At 39.0% G+C, this 18783-nt stretch overlaps 1 protein-coding gene across 1 annotated transcript; it reads left to right on the top strand.

Moving 5' to 3' along the window:
- Positions 1-222: 222 nt before the first annotated feature.
- LOC138809398 (eukaryotic translation initiation factor 2 subunit 1) lies at positions 223-18708 on the top strand. The gene is made up of 8 exons (XM_069995920.1): positions 223-353; positions 4902-5143; positions 9308-9387; positions 10565-10716; positions 14583-14689; positions 15477-15574; positions 16302-16445; positions 18154-18708. Exons 2-8 carry the CDS (start codon positions 4903-4905, stop codon positions 18277-18279), a joined length of 948 nt encoding a protein of 315 aa, XP_069852021.1. The 5' UTR covers positions 223-353; position 4902; the 3' UTR covers positions 18280-18708.
- The last annotated feature ends 75 nt before the right edge of the window (positions 18709-18783 follow it).

The following is an 18783-nucleotide window of genomic DNA, read 5'->3' as shown; positions in this document are numbered from 1 at the left end:
TTTAAACACTGAGAGATTTGCTCTTTGGAAATAAGGAATGAGTCCTACATCTTTCCTCACGCCTTGGAGATTACTTAGCAAAATAATAATCAGAAAACGACCTTTCCAAGTCCTTATGTAAAGGGCTGACACTCTTTTTGTTCTTGGAGGACTCACACTCTATGATCCATGTGGTGAGGAGGGGCCTTTCCCGTGGGCGCCTGCGCAGTGCGAGGCGGTTCCGCATGCGCGGTAGGGTCGCGTGAGGTGCACGCTGAAGGAGCTCGGCGGCTGGTGTGGGTGTCTCCGGTCGGATTGCTCCGATTGAAGAGTGCGGCGTGGACCCTCGTGCGGGACTCTCTCAGCTATCTCAGGTAACTAGTCCGGCGGCTCGGTTTTCCTTAGGAGTCCCTTCCGTTTGTGTCTCTGACAGGAGTGTTGGAGACTAGGCCCTGGGCTCGCTCGCCCTCCCTTCCCGTTCCGGCGCGGGAAGTGGATGGACACAGCCGCCACCCACCGCCCGCCGGGCTGTCCCGGGCCTTGGGGTCGCTCGGTGTAGGACGAGCGGCCCATACAGCCCCAGTGGGCTTAGAAGGTGTCGCCTGAGTGAGGACGCCCGCACGCCCTTTTCTCTCCCCCAGAATCTCATCGTTTGCCGTGTGTCTGTGTGTGTGTCTGTGTGTGTGTGTGTGTGTCTGTGTGTGTGTGTGTGTCTGTGTGTGTCCGCACGCCCTTTTCTCTCCCCCAGAATCTCACCGTTTGCCGTGCGTGTGTGTGTGTGTGTGTGTGTGTGTGTGTGTGTGTCCGCAGAATCTCATCGTTTGCCGTGTGTGTGTGTTCGTGTTCGTGTTCCAGGCCTGAGAGGTTTCTGTCTTTCTTTCACCTCAGAAATTCTGCCGAAAAGTTCCTGTAGTTCTCAGTAGAAACCAAACCGAACTGTTGTCTAAACAACTAATCGGATGGGCCACCATATTGAAAAGAGCCTGGACCTAAGTGTAGTTTATACGCTAAATAATTAAAATCCAGGTTTATGTTACCGCTCTACTCGGGCATTTTTGTAGAATGAGTCGCAAACCTTTGAAGCTAAACCCTAGTGCTCGAGGGGTGGGTTTAGTACAAAGAGACGGGAACTGTTGTAACTAACGTAACTAAAATCCTAAGGTTAGGGAATCTGGGACGCGAGTTAAATTGATGCCCGTATACATCCTGAGGTCTCTCTAATTTTCCCCAAAGCTTAGGCTGCTTTAATTTTGATTGAAGAAGAAACATTGATCTTTGGTAAAAGGATGTAGAAATCCCAGGTTTCTTTCAACTATGGCGGGTGCTGTCCCTGAACTTTTTTTCTCAATGCTAGCACAAGTTTATAACAGCACAGTTTTCAACCTATTTTTACATATATTTCATTTGACATCCTCAGTAATCCTATAAAGGTACATGGCACAGACAAGAAAATAGAGTTCAGAGAAAATACCTTTCCCGCATAGCTACAGCCAGATAGTAGAGTAAGGACTGAAAATACAGAGCTATTCACAAAGTTTACATGACTTCTTGCCTGACTGGACAGTGAAAATGACACAAAGGACTGAGTAAATTCCTAGTAAGATTTCTGCTTTCCTGACTGAGGAAACTATGTTTGAGTGTTGGGGGCTTTTTTTAGTTGTGTGTTTTTTTCAAGTTACAAGCAGTTCATAAGAAAAGAACACATCAAAAATCCACCAACCAATAAGTGAGTTTCTTGTGGTATGGATTCTTTTGTAGGTACTTTCTTTCTACCTTACTGTGAATAACATAACCATTAGCGGTACTCCTTAGCTTAACCTATATGTTTCCCTTAATCTATGTATATCAGAGGCTTGTGCTTTCTAAAGAAATAGTATTCAGGAAATGGTGGGCCCCAACCTGGAACTTTCCTCTTTGAAGAGACTTCTCTAACTCTTTTTCTTTATTGGCACTTCTAAGTAAACTTACAATGTTAGGAAAAGAGAGGGTAATATTTATATCTCCCTTCAGGATTCTTTTACCCTATTCCTTGTATCCTTTAATCATCAAATTAAACTGTTCTATACATGTTCATGACATTTATTTTTAAAGCCTATTTAGAAAGAGTTTTTTGTTCTTAGTTATCAAGTATGACTAGTCAGTCTATATACAGATACTTTAAATAGTTCTTTCACTACCACCACATCACCCCTAAAAGGCCCTGTTTAAAAATTATATAACCAGCTCAGCTGTTTTCTTCCTGGGTAATTCTGGCCATTGAGTGTCTACGTCCCTTTGTTTACTAGATCTCTTTTTTGTTGAGCTACAAGATAATAATCTATTCTACATAAATTGCTTTTTAGTTAAACAGAATAGATGAGTACTAATAGTTTGTACTAATTCGTGATTTATGCTGTCAACACTGAATACATAAATTAATGTTGTATTTTATTTGTGTCAGAAGTTCCGAATGGTAGCATTAATCAATGATACTGAGGAGAAAATTTATCCTTGCTTTAAGAGCATAGACTTTGGTTCCAAACCACGTATCAGTATATGAAAATGCAAGCTGCCCAACCTGTGCTTCAGTGTATCCATAAAAGGAGGAAAACTAAGTAGAGAGAGTTACCCCAAAGAGATACACAGTGTCCAGATCGTATAGGACCAAATAATAGAAAAATGTATGTATGTCTGAAATACAAAAATAAAACCCCTTGGTGCAATTAAGATTCCAAAAAAGTGAATGACAGGAAAGTGAAACAGGCTTGGATGAGAGTGGGCATCAGTAGGATGGGGAGGGTTTAACAAAGAGAGTAAATGAGAATGAATATGATTGAAGTAGTTTATTTGTATGTATGAAAACAGAACAACAAAACCAGATGAAATTGCTTTATGAAAGGAGCCTGGGATGGAGAAAGTGATAGGTTGACCAGGGTACAGTGTATATATGTATGGAAACCCCCTATGGGACCATTGTTTACTTTTTTATTTTATATTTATTTATTGTCAGTTGTGGGGCTTGAACTCTGGGCCTGGGTGCTATCCCTGAGCTCTTCAGCTCTACCACTGAAGCCACAGCACCACTTCCAGTTTTCTGGTGTTAATTGGGAATGAGTCTCATGGACTTTCCTGCCCGGGCTGGCTTTGAAGTGTGATCCTCAGATCTCAGTCTCCTATGTAGCTAGGATTACAGGCGTGAGTCACCAGCGCCCAGCTATGTTTACTAAGAAAGGAAAATGTGTATCTATCCAATGGGTAGGGGGTATAAGTTATTGCCAGGTAATAATTATCAAACTGTACTACAGGAGAACTCCAGTATTCCATGTATTAGAGGTAATTGTTTAAGACCAAGTATTGATTACTACCTTCTGTCCCATTAACAAAAATAAGGTTATCAAATGAACTTTTGACTTTTTTTAGATCTTTGATTCCCATTATTGCCTGTCTTCTGTGCTCCAACAGTAGTAAATCAGTTAATGGAGAAAAATGAAAATCATTTGGCACCATTTGTTTTAAAGCTTCCATTTTGTGTACGTGCCAGTCCTGGGTCTTGAACTTGGGGTCTAGGCTCTGTCTCTGAGGTTTTTTTGCTCAAGGCTAGTGCTCTACCACTTTATCTACAGCTCCACTTTCAGCTTTTTGGTGATTAATTGGAGATGATTCTTACAAACTTTTCTGCTGACAGGCTTCAAACTGTGTTCCTCAGATCTCAGCCATCAGTGTAGCTACGATTACAGGCATGAGCCACTGACATCCTATGAGAGCTTCTATTTTAAAATATTAGTCAATTGATGGTATGATTTCCATCTGTGGGTCAAAAGGGGGTATGTATAGATGATAAGTAACAATTTAATCTTTAACACTTAAAGATTAAAAGAAACTTGAAGGCTATAGAAATGGGAAATTGTGCAGCTGTTCTCAAGTTTAGATATACCTAGCCAACAAAATAAAAATGGAGGAATTAGGAGTATAAGATGGTGGAATGCTTCCTTAGCATGTATGAGGCCCTGGGTTTAGTCCCTAGCCCTAGTGAGTGAATGAATGAATGAATGAATGAATGCTAGAACTCATGGTAACAGGATTGAACTACTTTATTTTAAAAAGGCAAGTTAAGCTATATGATTAATATTTTTTTGTTACCTTGATACATGATACAGTAATTTGGATTATATGAAGTGATAATAGGCTGAACGTAGCTCATTGGTAGAATACTTGCCTCAAATACCCTAGTTCCTGGGCCCAAGCCCTAGCACAACACACACACACACACACACACACACACACACACACACACACACACACGTACATGTGCGCGCACACACAACTATACATACACAAAGTATTGTGTGGTATATTGCAAAGATTTTTTTCCCATTAAAGTAATAGCATATACAATCTGAGCTGATTCGACAAAAAAAGACTTAATTTTCCCAATATGTAATATTATTATAATATTAGAATAGTAGTGATATACCCTACCCCTGTTATTTGTTATTACTTAAAATGGTTTGTGGGTTTCAACTTTGTTTTGAAACAGCATCTTGTTATTTGCCCCAGACTGGCCTTGAACTGGCTTCCTACCTCAGCCTGAGATTATAGGTATGCATCACCACGCCCTGCATAAAGTGGTAGTATTCAAATAGTCTTTTGCTCTTGAGGTATTCCTTTCATCCTTAGGCCTCACAGTTCTTCATAGATGGTTATTATTTTTTATGGCTCTTCTGGAACTGATGGCAGAGAATCATCTAAGCCTTATAAAAATTTGGAATAAAATAAAAAAGTTTGGTTTCTTAGTATCTAGCCACTTTCTGGAACTATTTAAGACGTTTAAAGAGATGAAAAAGAGACCAGTAACTCTTTTTTCCTTCCAGGGGCAAGTTATGTAAAATAGGCATTTTTTTTTTACCTTAACTGGACACTTGATTCTTTTGTTTAATTTCCAGAATGCCTGGTCTAAGTTGTAGATTTTATCAACACAAATTTCCTGAGGTGGAAGATGTAGTGATGGTGAATGTCAGGTCCATTGCTGAAATGGGGGCTTACGTCAGCTTGCTGGAATACAACAACATTGAAGGCATGATTCTTCTTAGTGAATTATCCAGAAGACGTATCCGTTCTATAAATAAGCTCATCCGAATTGGTAGGAATGAATGTGTAGTTGTTATTAGAGTGGACAAAGAAAAAGGTAAGTGAGGAAAAATACCTTAAAATGTGTAAATTTTTAATGTAACTATAAAAATACATTATAGGCTGATATATAGCTCACACCTATAATCCTAGCTACTCAGTAGGCTGAGATCTGAGGATCAGCTTTCTATGCTAGCCCAGGCAGAAAAGCCCCCATGAGACTCTTATCTTCAATTAGACACCAGAAAACCAGAAATGGTACTGTGGCTCAAAGTGGTAGAGCCCTAGCCTTGAGCAAAAAGCTCAAGGACAGTACCCAGACCCAGAGTTCAAGCCCCATGACCCACCTCCACCCACCCACCCCCAAAAAAGTACTGATTTAAAAGCATTTGTTTTTAGGAAAGTCCGTGAGACTCTTATCTCCAATAAAGCACTAGAAAACCAGAAGTGGCGCTGTGGCTCAAACGGTAGAGCGCAATTAAACTTCTGTACTTTTTGTTAAGAAAAGGATGCTTGTTAGCCATCTACTAAAACTTTTTAAATTACACATAGACGAATTTTTATAAAATGAGTATATCGCAGGGTTACTTTGTGTGTGGGTGCTGCCTGCCTGCCTGCCCATCCTGGGGCTTGAACTCAAAGCCTGGGTGCTGTTCCTGAACTTTTTTGCTCAAGGCTACTGCTCTACCATTTGAACCATAGCCCATATATTTTGCTGCCCAATGTAGCTTCAAATCCTGAATAGCTAGAATTACAGTTATGAGCCACCTGTGTCCTATATGGACTACTTTTGGGGGATCAGATAACTTAATTTTTTTTTTTTTTTTTTTTGGTCTCTAGAGTTTCTAAGGATGTTAGTAAATGACTCAGTAATCACAGACAGAAAGTACAGATAGTAAATCAGAGTACTAGTTTATTCATCCACATTGGCAGATATATTAGATGACTTTTCTTGAATTAAACTGAATTAACTGATTGGAAGTAGAGCTGTGGCTCAAAGTGGTAGAACACTAGCCTTGAGCAAAAGAGCTCAAGGACAGTACCCAGGCCTTGAGTGTAACCCAAGACCAACAAAAATAAATAAATAAATAATAAAAGTTAGATTATAGTGCTGTTGCATTAATATTCACTTTTTATTTAGTAAGTGCCTTTGTCTTAGATCTCATATATATATCATTACTATGAACAGGGTTTCCCCTCCCCTTTTTTTTTGGTCCTGGGGCCTGAACTCTGGGCCTGGCGGCTGCTCCTCAACTCTTCAGCTCAAGGCTAGTGCTCTACCACGTGAGCCACTGCACCTCTTCCAGCTTTTTCTGTTTATGTGGTGCTGAGGAATTGAGCCCAGGGCCTCATGCGTGCAAGGTAAGCACTCTACCACTGAGCCACCTTCCCAGCCCACGATGTTTTTTTATAAATACAATTTACAGTACTGTTGTACAAAATGTACAAGTAGGTTTTAGTTTAGGCAGTCTCACTGTAATTTATAAGGTATTAAGTTTCAGTAACTAATTATTGTCACGCTTGAACAACTATATTATCAGTGACCTTTATTGGACTTGTCTTTCTGGATCTCCTCAGCCATCCAGTGTACTGATAGTTTCTTCTACGTTATATTTTATAAATACTGACACTTCATAATTTTTTATTATAACTTTGTATTTCATATAAAATTAACATGTTTTAATTTGACTAGTCACCCACCCAAAATGATTTAATTACTTGGAAGACTTGACACTTGTTTTATCTTACATGAGTCTTACGTCTTACCTTGACACTTGTTTTAACTTACATGAGTCTTACGTCTTACATCACTTACTATTTAAGTGACCTTAAATAGTGTCTTACCTGGTTTTTATTATTCTCTTACATAAAACCTATACAGTCAGATTTATCTTCAGCTACAGTCAAAATTAGATGGAAAGTTAATACTTTGATAAATATAAAAGATGCATGTAAAACTTAAGAAACTGTTAAAATTGAAACTAGCTAAATACATGGGTTTTGGGGAGTGCTTTCTTTGGTCGGTTGTAAGAGTTGAACTTTAAACTCAGGGCCCAGATCCTGTCCCTTCTGAGCCCCTCTGTGTTCAAAGCTAGTGCTCTACCAGTTGAGCCAGAGCACCACTTCTGGTTTTTGAGTGGCTAATTGGAGATAAGAGTCTCACTGCGACTTTACTGCCCAGGCTGGCTTTGAATTGAGATCCTCAGATCTCAGTCTCCTGAATAACTAAGATTAACAGGCCTGAGCCACTAGCACTTGGCAATTCATGCACACATGAGCACACACACACACACACACACGTACACACATGTGTGCACGCGACAGGGGCTCTTTTTCATTGTAAAGATGCTGTACAGAGGCATTACAGTTACATCAATAAGGTAATGAATAGTTATCCCCTCTGTTCTTCTACTATCCCTTCCCTTCCCCACCTCCCTTACCTCCCCCCCAAGATTTCCTACATAGTGTCTTGTGAGTATCATGGTTGCAATGGGTCAGCCTGTGTCTGTTTTTTAATACAGAATGAACTCTGAATGTTCTGTTATGGACTGTTCCAAGGTAAAATAAGATAAATGAAAATACAAAAGAGCTGTAGAAAGGATGTTTTCTGAATAAAAAAGAGATTAGATCCAATTGGACAGACCTTAAACACAGCAGCTATAAAACCTGAACATGAATAAAAAATTTTTTTTAATTCTGCAAAAGTCTCTGTCAGTCCCTGAACAACTGATAACACAGTGTGGCCTCCAAGAAGTCCAAAAAGATGAAAAATTTAGGATTGCATTTTTTTTTTTTTTGAACTCTGGACCTGGGCTCTATCCCCGAACTCTTCAGCTCAAGGCGAGCGCTCTACCACTTGAGCCATAGTGCCATTTCCAGTTTTTCTGGTGGTTTATTGGAGAGAAGAGTCTGATTGACTTTCCTGCCTTGGCTGGCTTTGAACTGTGATCCTCAGATCTCAGCCTCTTGGGTAGCTGGGATTACAGGCGTGAGTCACCAGCACCCAATTAGGATTGCAATTATTTTTTCCCACCTTAGGAATCAAAAGTACTGAGTTGAGACTGCTGTCTCATTTTTTTAAAAAATATTCTTGTCTGGCCCTGTGCATAGATAAGAGGAGGGTTGTGATTAAAAGCCAACCCCAGGCTGAAAATATCCTAAAGCAATAAGAACCTCAAGTTGGTTTGGTAGAACAATTACCTAGCAAGCCTAAGGCCCTGAGTTCAAACCCCAGTATCACCAAGAAAAAAAAAGTAATAATCTCCAGAGAAATATGTAGAAATCTAGAGCCTCTGCCAAGTATCACTCAATGTTTAAGTATGGACAGCTACTAGGAAGGAAGAGATTAGGGAAATAGAGGGCCAGTCTGGGCATCATGTTCACAAGACCTAACCTCAAAAGCTGGATATGGTGGAATGTGCCTGTCATCCCAGCTATAGATGAAGTGGAAATAGGAGGAATTTGGTCCAGACTGACCAGGGCAAAAAGTGAAACGGTAATTGGAAAAAAAAAAAAAAAGGATTGGGCGTTTATGGCTCAAGTAGTACAGTGTTTGACAAGCAAGGACAGAGGGTGGTAGCTCAGTGTTTGTAGCTCAGAATCGATTCTTGCCTAATATTCAGAGTCCTGGATTCTGATCTTAGCACCTCAAAGTAAGAAGAAAAGATATTTAAATCCAGCAGTGTATGAAAAGGCTAGTAAAGCATGAACAAGTAGAGTATGTGAAATGCCAGTTTGGTTGGAGAATCAAAGTTCTATATATGTACTCACTTGCAATGAATTGATTATTAACAAAAATGTAAAAGCAACTGAGTAGAAAAAGAGGTGGTCGTGAGGCTTGAACTCAGTGGCCTGGGAGCTATACCTGAGCATTTTCAAACTCGAAGGCTAGCACTCTACTACTTTAAGCCACAGGACTACTTCCAGCTTATTGGAAGTAAATTAGAGATAAGAGACACATGGACTTTCCTGCCAAGGCTGGCTTTGAACCATTAGGCTTTGAACCATTATCCTCATTCATCTTAGCCTCCTAGTAGCTAGGATTACAGGCATGAGCCACTGGCTTCATTGTATATTTCCTATGGAAATACTTTGTTTATGTAATGTTAGTGATGAATACAAACAAGCTTGCCAAATACTTTATTTGGTTATGAAATTAACCTCAGTAATAGGCTAGACCTGAACATTGATTTTTCTTTTATCCAAAAATTTTCTTATATAGGATATATTGATTTGTCGAAAAGAAGAGTCTCTCCAGAAGAAGCAATCAAATGTGAAGACAAATTCACAAAATCTAAAACTGTAAGTTGACTTTTAAGATTACAAAACCTCTATTTTTTTTATATGTTCACTTTCCAATTGTGTGTTAAATGGAACTCTGTTTGGAAGACTGAATCTCAAAATGTAAAGAGCTACATATTCTGTCTCAGTATCACTACCTTAAAGCATTACTCATGATCTAATATTCTCAAATGAGTATAAGAAGGTAATGTTTTAAGCCGGGTGCTGGTGGCTCACACCCATAATCCTAGCTACTCAGAAGGCTGAGATCTGAGGATCACAGTTCAAAGCCAGCACGGGCAGGAAAGGCTGAAGTGGCGCTGTGGCTCAAGTGGTAGAGCTCTGGCCTTGCACTGAAGAGCACAGGGACAATGCCCAAGCCTGGAGTTCAAGCTCCATAACCTACAAAAAAAAAAAAGGGGGTAATGTTTTAAAACCATCTTATGTTGAATTAGCTGATTTCAGCTGACTTCTTTAGCTTTTTAATCTGATTGGTTGATTGTGCTGCTGGGGATCAAACCCAACAGCTCATGCATGCTACCTACCACTGAACTACATATTCAGCCTTTTTTAATTTTTTGAAATAGGGTCTCGATATTGTTGCTCAGCCTGGCCTTGAACTTCAATAGGCTCAGCTGATCCTCCTGCCTCAGCCTCCTCTCACCCCCCTAAGTATTTAGGATTACAGACCTGTGTCAGCTTATTTTTACTGGGATATCATAACATAGTTTTTGTCTTCCAACTTTTTCAAAAAAAAGAGTTTGTAAAATGTTGAATCCAGGGGCTGGGAAGGTGGTTCAGTGGTAGAGCGCTTGCCTTGCATGCATGGGGCCCTGGGTTCGGTTCCTCAGCACCACATAAGCAAAAAAAAAATTTTTGAATCCAAAGGTCTCTTTATGTTGGTGGTGGTGGTTGGTTGCCTGGTTCTGTCTTTAGTACTTGACCATTTATATGGGTGCTTATATATACTTAATCCTATGCACAAGTTTCCTACATTAGGAAGAGATACTAGTATCTTCCTTTCACAAATGGGGGGACAAAAGAAAATGTTTGAATTATCAAGATTTGAGCCTGATCTCAGGATCCTAAATTATATATTTTTTTCTATTTGTTGTACAAGCTTGAGTTAATTATTGGGAGGAAACAGACATTTCTCTGGATCTCTTGTTTTGGAATTGAACTCTTGGCTCTGTTCTAGGTTTATAGCATTCTTCGCCATGTTGCTGAGGTGTTAGAATACACCAAGGATGAGCAGCTGGAAAGCCTGTTTCAGAGGACTGCCTGGGTCTTTGATGACAAATACAAGAGGCCTGGATATGGTGCCTATGATGCATTTAAGCATGCAGTCTCGTAAGAATATCTCTTCATTTCCATGTTGATATCTCAGCAGTTGGGTCTAGCTCAGAGATTGATAGTCTTTCAGTCACACAACATCCATGTATTAAATGCTTACCAAACAGAAATATTTCAGTAAGAAAGACTCATAATGTAGGCTTGTCCTATGTGTTGTCTATGTAGATTAATTTACATAGACTACAATATATATTACATAATACTATAATTATATAGACTATAATTAGTAGTTGTATAACTCGTAGTTTTATCTCATACTCCCTTATACATTTTCATTTCCTAGTTTTGCTACTGTCCTAGATGACTTAAGGACCAGTGTTTGTGTGTTACCCAAAACTAACCTTGTTTCCTTTGCCTCGATTTCTTTGACCTTCAAACCATGCCACTTTAGCTAGTCTTTCATGTGGCCTCCCTTCAGTCCTTTTTGTTTCCAGGATTTGCTTACCTCTAAAACTTGTAATTCATACACTGTTTTTGTTTTGAGTTTTTTGGTCTTGTTTTGTTTTTTCCATAATCTATCCTCCTAGCTTCTTTGTATTAGTCCTACTGTATTTCTTCTTAAATTCTTGTGTATTAGGTTCTGGTTCTAAACCTATCTTTCCTGTTGTCTTTTCACCCTCTCTTGGCTTTCTTATCCAATACAGACCTATCATGAGCCATCATTTCAAAACTTTCTTGCCAATATCATGAATTTTTCCGTTTTTCCTTCTGTTACATCCAGCCTTGGATCAGTGTTCCTGCCTTCTCTGCACTTATAGACTACTGGCTGCCACTAGGAAAAAAAATGAGTCCTACAGGTTGGTGCCAGTGCCTGTTCAGTCTTCCAACCTCAACTGGGCCTTCACTACTACCCTACATTCTCTCTGATTCTGGTCAGTTCTTCTATTTTTATAGTGTCTATTTCAGAACTTCTTAGTGCTCTTCCTCAGAACCATTCTACCATCTTCTATAGTCTTAGCTGTTGTACTCACTGCATATTTAATTTTACAAAAATAAATAAAAGTCATTACACGAGTCATTACTCGTTACTTCCATCCATCTGTCAGTTACTCCCTTTCTTGGACAGCCTTTCCCTTTATTGGATTTGCTTCATCACCATAAATACTACATTCTCTGGTTTACTCCATTTATACTAAAAAGCTCCTTTTCAACCTCTTGACTTTTCTCATGTAGCAAGACTTGTGTCCTCTGCTTTTAGCTACAATTCTCAGTGCTTTTTATCTCTGCTTTTTCTCTTCCCATCCCACTCTTTACTGAATGTTCTGCTTCATGAGCAGCCTCACCACTAGACTGAGGTTACTTTCTAACCCTTGGGCCGCCAAGAACTACTGGACCCCTCTAACCCTCAGGGGCAAACAGCCCCTCAGTTATAAGAGCCCCTTCATAACAATACCCCTTCCATTTGACCTCGTATGACCTTGTGCATGCATGTGTTATGAAAGGTAGGAATAGCAATAACTAACATAATCCTAACAACTTGTAGGCTAAGTTATTATCTTTTTTTTTTTTTTTTTTTTTACAGTTAAAGGAAATTGAAGCAGAGATTAAGTAATTTGTTCTAGGTCACACAGGTAGAAAACCAATGTTCAAACCTAGGTTTTCTGGCTCTAGAGTTGATGTTATTAACCACTAAGTACTGTTTTATCCTTCTATATCCCTTGGTACTTTTTTCATTCCTTGTCTTTTTTTGTAATGCTGGAGGTGGAGCTTGCCAGTCAGTTATTCTGTCCCTGAGTTACACCCCTAATCCAGTCAATATGCTTCCTAACTTAACTCATGTTCATGCTTAGCCCCAGTTTACCTTTTCTGTTAGCTTGTCTCTAGGACCCTTCCATTGTCACTAAGTCTTAGTATGTTTTATTCGCTGTCCCTTAACACGTCATCATTCATGTAATAGCTGTCCAAATTTCATGCTGTTTCTTTGCCACTTTTTTTTTTTAAACCTTCCTGGGGCTTGAACTATGGACTCCATTGGACACTGTCCCTGAGCTCTTTTTGCTCAAGGCTAGCAAACTACCACTTGAGCCACATTACCACTTCTGGCTTTCTCTATAATTGAATATAAGTCTTACGGACTTTCCTGCCTGGGCTGGCTTTTGAACCGCAATCCTCAGATCTCAGCCTCCTGAGTAGGATTACAGGCATGAGCTGGATGCTTTTGCCACGTTTTTAATTCAACAAATCAGAAGTTAGTAGTGTGTATCACTGTCATTTATGTTTTAAAGGTTTTATTATATACATGCTTAGCATCTCTAACCCAATGCAAGATGAATCTGAAAGGTTTTGAGGACTAACAATATTTAACCACAGTGGAAAATTTTATCACTGACCTCCTGTGACAGGTTTTTAGTAAACTAAAAGCACTTACAAATAAATTACTTTTACTGTATGAGAAGAAGATGTATATGAAACATAGTTTTTGTATTTAGACTTAGATCCCGCCATGGTACCTTGTTCTGTATATGTAAATATTCCAAAATCTGAAAAAGTCCAAAGTTCTTGTCTAAAGCACTTCCTACAACCTGTGAATCCATAGACCCATGTATGGAATAATTGGTGCACTTAACATTTTAGTCCATTGTTGTAACTTTCTGTAGCTTGCATTTTGTCCTAGAAGGCTGTCTAAGTAGGATTTTTTAAAATTCATAGATAAGCACCCATTTCATCTATACTAATTTCTAGAAAGCATTTCATTTTGAGAATATGCTTTATTCTCCCTGTAACTAGAGCAGAAAGGGTTAGAGGCATGACTTAAGCGGTAGAGCACTTGCTTAGCAAACGTAAGGCACTTGAGTTCAAACCTGGTACCATCCAATTTTCAAACCAATGCTGTGATTAATATCATTATATATCTCCATTTGTTTTGGAAGTTTCTAAGATGTATACCTAAGAATGGAATTATTGGATTCATACTATGTATAAATACATATAATGTAAACATTTCTTTATGTGTCTAAATACACAGAGTTTCAACTTGACTACATATTTGCTAGACAAGAGCTCTATTACTGAGCCATGCCTCTGGTTATTTTTACACTAGTTATTTTATTGCTTCCTACCAGATCCATGCCTATTTTTCACTTCCCACCATGGCTGGGATGACAGGAGTGTACAACCATTCCCAGCTGTTTTTATGGAGATAGTCTGGTAGACTTTCCTGTCTGAGCTGGATTATCTCAATCCTACCAATGTTAGCCTCTCACATGGGTAGGATGACAGATGCTCATCTTGCACCTAGGTATTGATTGATACTCAGTTCTACCTTGCTTGTTATGGTGCTGCCATTCCATTAGTCATTCTTTCCTCTCCCCATACTTTTCATTTGTTCAGTTTACAAGTTATTGACCAAGATCCTCCCTGGTGCTTTCTGAATGAAGTCCTTTAATACCACTAAATGTCAAAAGTACCTCTTTTCTCCTAATGCTCATGGAGGTACTTTTGTTTTTATGCATTTTTTACTGTGTTTTTGTAACTTTAAAGAGACTGCTAGTTATATACAAATGCTTAATTATAGAAGAATTTTAGATGTATTAGGAAATATTAAATTGCTTATTTTGTTCAAATGGCTAAATTTTTCCTTTTGATAATCAATTGAGTTTTTTATTTGTTGTATACTGCTGAGCGTTTTTTCTTTTGCATTATCTTACTACTTAAAACAGGTACTGTAAGATACACTTTTTTTCATTTTATACATTTGGATACTGGAGCCTAACATATTTAAAATTTTGTACAAAGCTAAGATTTGGGTTCTAATTCTGAAACCAGAGCCTAGTACTTTCTTGTTCTTTGCATTCTCTAGAATGTGTGTTTAGTTTCCCAATTACTTCTTTAACCTTAGCTTTTTGTTTGTTTGTTTTAATCAGAGATCCGTCCATTTTGGATAGCTTAGATTTGAATGAAGATGAACGTGAAGTACTCATTAACAATATTAATAGGCGTTTGACCCCACAGGCTGTCAAAATTCGAGCAGGTAAGTTCTAAAATGACTTTGAAAATATTTGTATACATCCAAAAAAAAGGTCAAGGAATGAGACTTCCCAAAACAGTGCTGTGTCGACAATACTTTTTTTTTTCTTTCTTTTTTAGTCAGTCTCTGTTGCCCAGGTTGGTCTCCTAAGTGCTATGTTTATAGATGTGCACCACCAAACACAGCCATAATCTAATACTTCTAATTGTGAAAATGAGTAGCAGTAGAGTGAAAAAAACTTTTATAAATATTTGAGTACTAGTATATCTGCCACCTCTGATTCCTTTAAAACTTTGATTCCTCCCCCCCCTCCCCCCCAATTGTAGGCCTTGAACTCAGGGCCTAGGCACTGTCCCTGAGCCTCTGTGCTCAAGCCTAGCACTCTACCACTTGAGCCATCATACCACTTACGGTTTATGAGTGGTTACTTGGAGATAAGAGTCTTACAGGGACTTTACTGCCCAGGCTGGCTTTGAACTATGATCCTAGGATCTCAGCCTCCTGAGTAGCTAGGATTATAGGCATGAGCCACCAGCACCTGACTTGTGTCATCTTTTTTTTTTTTTTTGGTTGGTCATGGAGCCTGAACTCTGGGCCTGGGCGCTGTCCCTCAGCTCTTCAGCTCAGGGCTAGTGCTCTACCACTTGAGCCACTGCATCACTTCCGGCTTTTTCTGCTTATATGGTGCTAAGGAATTGAACCCAGGGCCTCACGCATGCAAGGCAAACCCTCTACCACTGAGCCACCTTCCCAGCCACTTGTGTCATCTTTTTAATGTTTATACTTTTAGATATTGAAGTGGCTTGCTATGGTTATGAAGGCATCGATGCTGTAAAAGAAGCCCTGAGAGCAGGCTTGAATTGTTCTACGGAAACTATGCCCATTAAGGTAAGTCATCAGTTTTGTCTATCCCCATTGAAATAACTAAACAAATCAGAACCTCTTTTTTTTTTTTTTTCTTTTTTTTCTTTTTTTTTCTTTTTGTGCTAGGGATTGAATCCAGGGCTACTGAGCTGTGCTCCCAATCTTTCTTGTCTTGTCCTTTTTCTTTAACTGTGTTGGGTTGAAGGTATGGTTCAGTGGTAGAATGTTTACCTGGTATATTGATGGCCCAGTGATGGATCCCCAACACTGTTTACAAGATTATTTCATAACAAAAGTAGTTTTTGCTATTAAAATTGAGGTGTTAAGTGTCCTCTTGGTTCTTCTGGAGCATGTTTGCAACTATATGGTGGTTTCAGTAGATGGGGATTCCTTTTCTGAGTGGGGCCAGTTGTGCCCAAAAATGCTACAGTGTCTTGAACTGGGTAACATTCTCCCACCAATACACACAACTTTATGAGGTTAAAAATCTCCATCCTTCATTAGCAGAAAAATTAAACTGAATGACTATTACACAGAATCTCCTAGTAGGAATTCTTCCATGAGTTTATGCTCATGATGACTAGGTTAGTCACCAAATATTATAATTCTTCATGTTCTGTATAGCAGTAGACTATATTGTATAGGATTGGAAAATGAGTTTTGGGGGGTGATTTGTTAATGCAACAGATTAATAACATCCTACTAGTTCTGTAGGTATAGTTATAATTGAATTTTTGTCTGTCTCCTTTAGATTAATCTAATAGCTCCTCCAAGGTATGTAATGACTACAACAACTCTGGAGAGAACAGAAGGCCTTTCTGTCCTCAATCAAGCTATGGCTGTTATCAAAGAAAAGATTGAGGAGAAGCGGGGAGTGTTCAATGTTCAAATGGAGGTAAGCTCTTCAGTGCCTTTGTGCTTAAAATACTTGTCACATTACATATCATATTAGAAATCAACTAAATATAATCATTGGTTCCAAGGACTACTAAAAGGAAGAAATCTAGCAGCATTAGAATACCACTGCAGAATGGGTACTCCGGCCTACAGACTTTGATAGCATTAAGGTCCTATCCATCTGTCCTTTACACACCCAAGAAAATTAGAAATAAATTTTTCAGACATGGTGGTACATACCTGTAGACTCAGCACTTGAGAAACTGAGGTACAACTATTACAGACTTGAGTGAGGACAGCCGTGGCTATATAATGAGAGCCGCCCTGTCTCAAAAAAAAAAAAAAAAACTAGCTGGACACCAATGACATGCACCCGTTTTTTGTTTTGTTTTGGTCAATCGTGGGACCTGAACTCTTGGCCTGGGTACTGTCCCTCAGCTCTTCAACTCAAGACTAGCACTCTATCACTAAAGCCACAGCGCCACTCTGGCTTTTTGTGCTTATGTGGTACTGAGGAATTGAACCCAGGGCCTCGTTGCGTGCAAGGCAAGCACTACCACTGAGCCACCTTCCCAGCCCCAGCTGTAATCTTAGCTACTCCGGTGACTGAGACCTAGAGGCTCTTGCTTCAAGGCAGTTGAGATAAAAATTAACTCCATGAGACTCCTTCCTCCAGTTAACCAACGAAAGTGCTGGACTGATGGCATGGCTCAAGTGGTAAAACACAAGAATGCTGGCAATAGCTTGTGCCAGATGATTGTATAAACTTGAACACAATAACAATGTTTTTTTAAAATATTGTATGATAGACTTTTCCTTAGATTAATGTTCCAATCAAGGAAATTCTTTGGTGCCTGTTTGTTTCAGTTTTAATATTCCATTTAAAACAGAATTTTATGCTTTTAGTTAACTCTTGCCTTTTAAGAGAGCTCCTGCTCTACATCTAAAAAACTAAGGAAAACCAACCAAGAGTTGAGGCCCTGGGTTCAAGCCCCACTACCAGTAAGAAAAAAACATAAGTTGTTATGGTTCCCTCATCTCAAGAATAATAATATATGGGCCAGGTGCTGGTGGCTCACACCTGTAATCATAGCTGCACAGGAGACTGAGATCTGAGGATTGTGGTTCGAAGCCAGCAGGGCAGGAAGATCTGTGAGACTCTTGTCTCCATTTAACTACCAGAAAATTGGAAGTGGTGCTGTAACTCAAAGTAGTAGAGTGCTAGCCTGGAGCAAAAAGAGTTCAGGGACAGTACCCAGGCCCCGAGTTCAAGCCCCACAACCAACACACCAGAAAAAATAATAATACATGTATAAATACTTGTATAGCCTGGAGCAAAAAGAGTTCAGGGACAGTACCCAGGCCCCGAATTCAAGCCCTACAACCAACACACCAGAAAAAATAATAATACATGTATAAATACTTATATAGTAAGTTCTTCCATGAAGAAAAATATTTTGAGCCCAGAGATGCTTTTCAGACATTTGTGGTCTTAAAAATTATAACTACTATTTCTAATATTTTTAGCTTCTAAAGATGACAAAAATATTGTTCCATTTTAATATATACTGTGTGGTTCTCATAAATTCTACTTTTATTAGTGGTAAATCAGCAGTTGAATTAGGAATGACAGAGTATTTAAGAATTTAAGTTAAAATATTAACCTGGTTAACAACTTCATTCTGAAATTATACCTGTTTCCACAGCCCAAAGTGGTCACAGATACAGATGAGACTGAACTTGCAAGGCAGCTGGAACGACTGGAGAGAGAAAATGCAGAAGTGGATGGAGATGATGATGCAGAAGAAATGGAAGCCAAAGCTGAAGATTAACTTTGTGGGAAGCAAAGTCCAATTTAAGGAACACGAAGCAGCCCCTCCTAGCTGCAAACTCTAGACTTGAAAGTTTTCCAGTATTGAAAACTTCAAAGCTGAATATTTCTTTTTTCCAAGTATTTAAATGTTCCAACAGACCAGAACATCAAATGCCCTCCTAAATGTCAGCTGTTTTCATACAGTAGCTCCATCACACTAAGTATGTTTTAAGCACATGGCTTAATTTGATTAGAGACAAATAGTTAAGCTAAAAACAGTCCTAAAATTAGGCTTGTGATTTCTATCAATTTTATATGTCTCAAAATTGGCACTCTTTGTAGTTCAGTGCCTCCATGAGATTTACCAGGGCACCCAAAACAGCAATCCCAAACTTTCTATATAGAATGTATTCCAGCAAACGTCAAATAAATTTCTGGAATATTTTAACTATAGGCTTCTTCCTTTGTGTCACCACTTAAAAGCTTTCCTAATGCTATGACTAATTCTGTTGTCTTTGTAGTT

Source organism: Dipodomys merriami, unplaced genomic scaffold (genome assembly GCF_024711535.1).
Source record: "Dipodomys merriami isolate MVZ:Mamm:240054 unplaced genomic scaffold, mDipMer1.0.p SCAF_497, whole genome shotgun sequence".
NCBI lineage: Eukaryota > Metazoa > Chordata > Mammalia > Rodentia > Heteromyidae > Dipodomys > Dipodomys merriami.
Note: the sequence above shows the minus strand (reverse complement) of the source record. Positions and strands in the feature narration are given on the sequence as shown.

Excerpts from the sequence above, each read along its gene's own strand:
- LOC138809398 (XM_069995920.1), top strand. The coding sequence starts at position 4,903 with ATGCCTGGTCTAAGTTGTAGATTTTATCAACACAAATTTCCTGAGGTG. Across the intron at positions 9,388-10,564 it reads AATTCACAAAATCTAAAACT|GTTTATAGCATTCTTCGCCA; the intron begins GTAAGTTGACTT and ends GCTCTGTTCTAG. Across the intron at positions 10,717-14,582 it reads GCATTTAAGCATGCAGTCTC|AGATCCGTCCATTTTGGATA; the intron begins GTAAGAATATCT and ends TGTTTTAATCAG.